This window comes from Limulus polyphemus, unplaced genomic scaffold (genome assembly GCF_000517525.1).
Source record: "Limulus polyphemus unplaced genomic scaffold, Limulus_polyphemus-2.1.2 Scaffold5051, whole genome shotgun sequence".
NCBI classification, from domain to species: domain Eukaryota; kingdom Metazoa; phylum Arthropoda; class Merostomata; order Xiphosura; family Limulidae; genus Limulus; species Limulus polyphemus.
In genome coordinates this window covers 15563-17962 of record NW_013670661.1, presented here as the reverse complement: position 1 = coordinate 17962, position 2400 = coordinate 15563, and the positions used below count along the sequence as shown (strand labels likewise).

At 31.4% G+C, this 2400-nt stretch overlaps 1 protein-coding gene across 1 annotated transcript in view; it reads left to right on the top strand.

Annotated features, from left to right (window-relative positions):
* The window catches only part of LOC106472054 (caspase-2-like), a 9257-nt gene that overhangs the window by 5199 nt on the left and 1658 nt on the right, over positions 1-2400 (top strand). Inside the window, exon 4 of the mRNA XM_022400664.1 lies at positions 826-935. Within this exon, the coding sequence (XP_022256372.1) occupies positions 826-935 (110 nt within the window). The remainder of the gene's footprint in view (positions 1-825; positions 936-2400) is intronic.

Here is a 2400-nt window from a genome sequence, read left to right as displayed (position 1 = left end):
TTGTGTGTGTGTGTGTGTGTGTGTGTGTATACACGACAGAAATGCCTTGTTGCTCTTGCATAATAAAGTTGATGGAGGATTTTTTATTAGTATGTATGAGTACCTTATAAGCTTTGTGAATTAACTAGTAGTTTTATGGTTATGATTCTGTCTGTCTTAAGAATTGTTTTATCATAACTTTACAGCATGTTCATGAGATTCATGTTTAAGCTTTTCATAAAAATCAAGAAATGGTACAGAAATTTAGAACATATTACATATGTATTTACTACACAGGCCCCTAGACCTGTGGTGTGTATAGTGTGGTCTGTTTGACCCCCCTTGTGGTCACAGAGAGGCAGTAGAGGACACCCAACTATGATTGTAGGATCATACAAGTTATATCTGAAAGTATATAATTGTAAAACCATACAAATATTACTACAATTAATTAATATAGTAACAATAATTAACATGTAAAAATGATGGGGGAGGGTGTAACAAAATGCACCTTTAGAAAGAGGGGGAGGTACAATAAAAAAAATGTGCTTACAACTGCTGTAGACTATCATATTAATGTGATTATTAACTATGTAACTTTATAAATGTTCAACTATTACTGTAACCTTTACTAAGATAAAAATAAAACACAAAGAAAATTATTTTGTAATTCCTGCTTGACTGCAGATTGTTTTGTTGTTTTTTTTACGGTATTTGTAAAGTAATATTAGCCCTGTTTTTCTATGCAATTGTATTAATTCACTTGGTTGGTAACACATTTATCATGATTCGTCAAATTCCTATTTTTTTCAGTGTAGAGTGTTTAGGATTCTTATTACTTTGTAGGACATATTTCATATCGAAATGAGATTTCTGGATCATGGTATGGCCAAGCTCTTGCATCAGTTTTGATGGAACATGCACACGAGATGGACCTTCTACACATGCTTTTAAAGGTAATTGAAATCTGTGCTGTGTTGGAATTTGCATGTTTAACATTAGTATGGTAAACAAATACTTCTAAGCCCATTTTAATTCTTATCTCATTGCATAAGTATTTAAAAAATTAACCTGGGTGTGTGTGTGTGTGTGTTGTAATATATAGATATATTGACATTATTGTATAATGTGTTCCAGAAACAAATGCTGGTAAAACAGGGAAAATACAGGGCATTTGAAAATAAAATATCAGTGGACACCCTGATGTATTTGTGTGTGTGTAATTTTTTATTTATTTATCTTTTTTTTATGAATGCTAGAGTTGGAAACTCCGTTCAGTTGCATTTCTTGATAATTTTATTCTGGACTAGTATTAGTAATTAGAAATACTATACAAATAATGCACATTACGTAAATAAACCCATTCTGTGGCTGGCTAGGGACAAGAATGTCATTTCATATCAATCCATCTAGTTCTGTGCTGAGGAATATCTATTAAAGCTTTGACTTTAGGCAAGAAAACATGTCTGCTATAGTTTTTTTCCCATTTTAAAACGTTTTGCATGCTTCAGTTCTGTGTCAAGTCCCATAGAACATAGAGCAGGTCCTTAGTCCATTGTGTATACTTTTTTAAGACCGATCATTGGGTTTTCCTAAACCTTGAAAACAACTTCACTTTTCTGTTGAAAATATTTTGTATGTGAATAATTCAATTCTTTCATTGTTTAGTGTGATTAAAATCTCTCGATTTAGCCTAAAATAATTCAGTCGTGTTTGTTAACTCTGCAGCAGACTTTATCTAATCTGCTGTTTTTAATGATACAAAATCACATCCATTGGTCTGTGGAAGTTGAGTCCAATTACACTAGTCATGAATAAATAGATTAAATCCTTTTATTTATGGGATTTAAATTTTATTTGTAGTTCACTTTTCTATACAGGTTATTTAAACTTATTTTTCTACTTCTAATGGTTGTTTTATGGACAAATTTTCCAAGTCTTTCTATTTTATTGAATAAGTTTGGTAGTACTTTATTTCTCTCAATCCAAATTTTGAAGGTGTTTTTACTGTTGTTACAAGAGTCATATTTCTTTTTAGATACTTAGTTCTCTAAATGTTTTGTTTCTTTGACACTAAATGTTTTATTATGGATCTTTTTCTTCTGTTTTCTATTTTTCTTCTGTGACAATTCATGACACTACCTTGTATCATTACATATTTCTGCCCGTTACAGTTCTTTGAAACCATTACTTCCAATCATTACAAGCTTCATCAACCACTACCTACTGTCCATTACAGTTCTTTGATACCATTACTTCCAATCATTACAAGCTTCATCAACCACTACCTACTGTCTATTACAGTTCTTTGATACCATTACTTCCAATCATTACAAGCTTCATCAACCACTACCTACTGTCTATTACAGTTCTTTGATACCATTACTTCCAATCATTACAAGCTTCATCAACCACTACCTA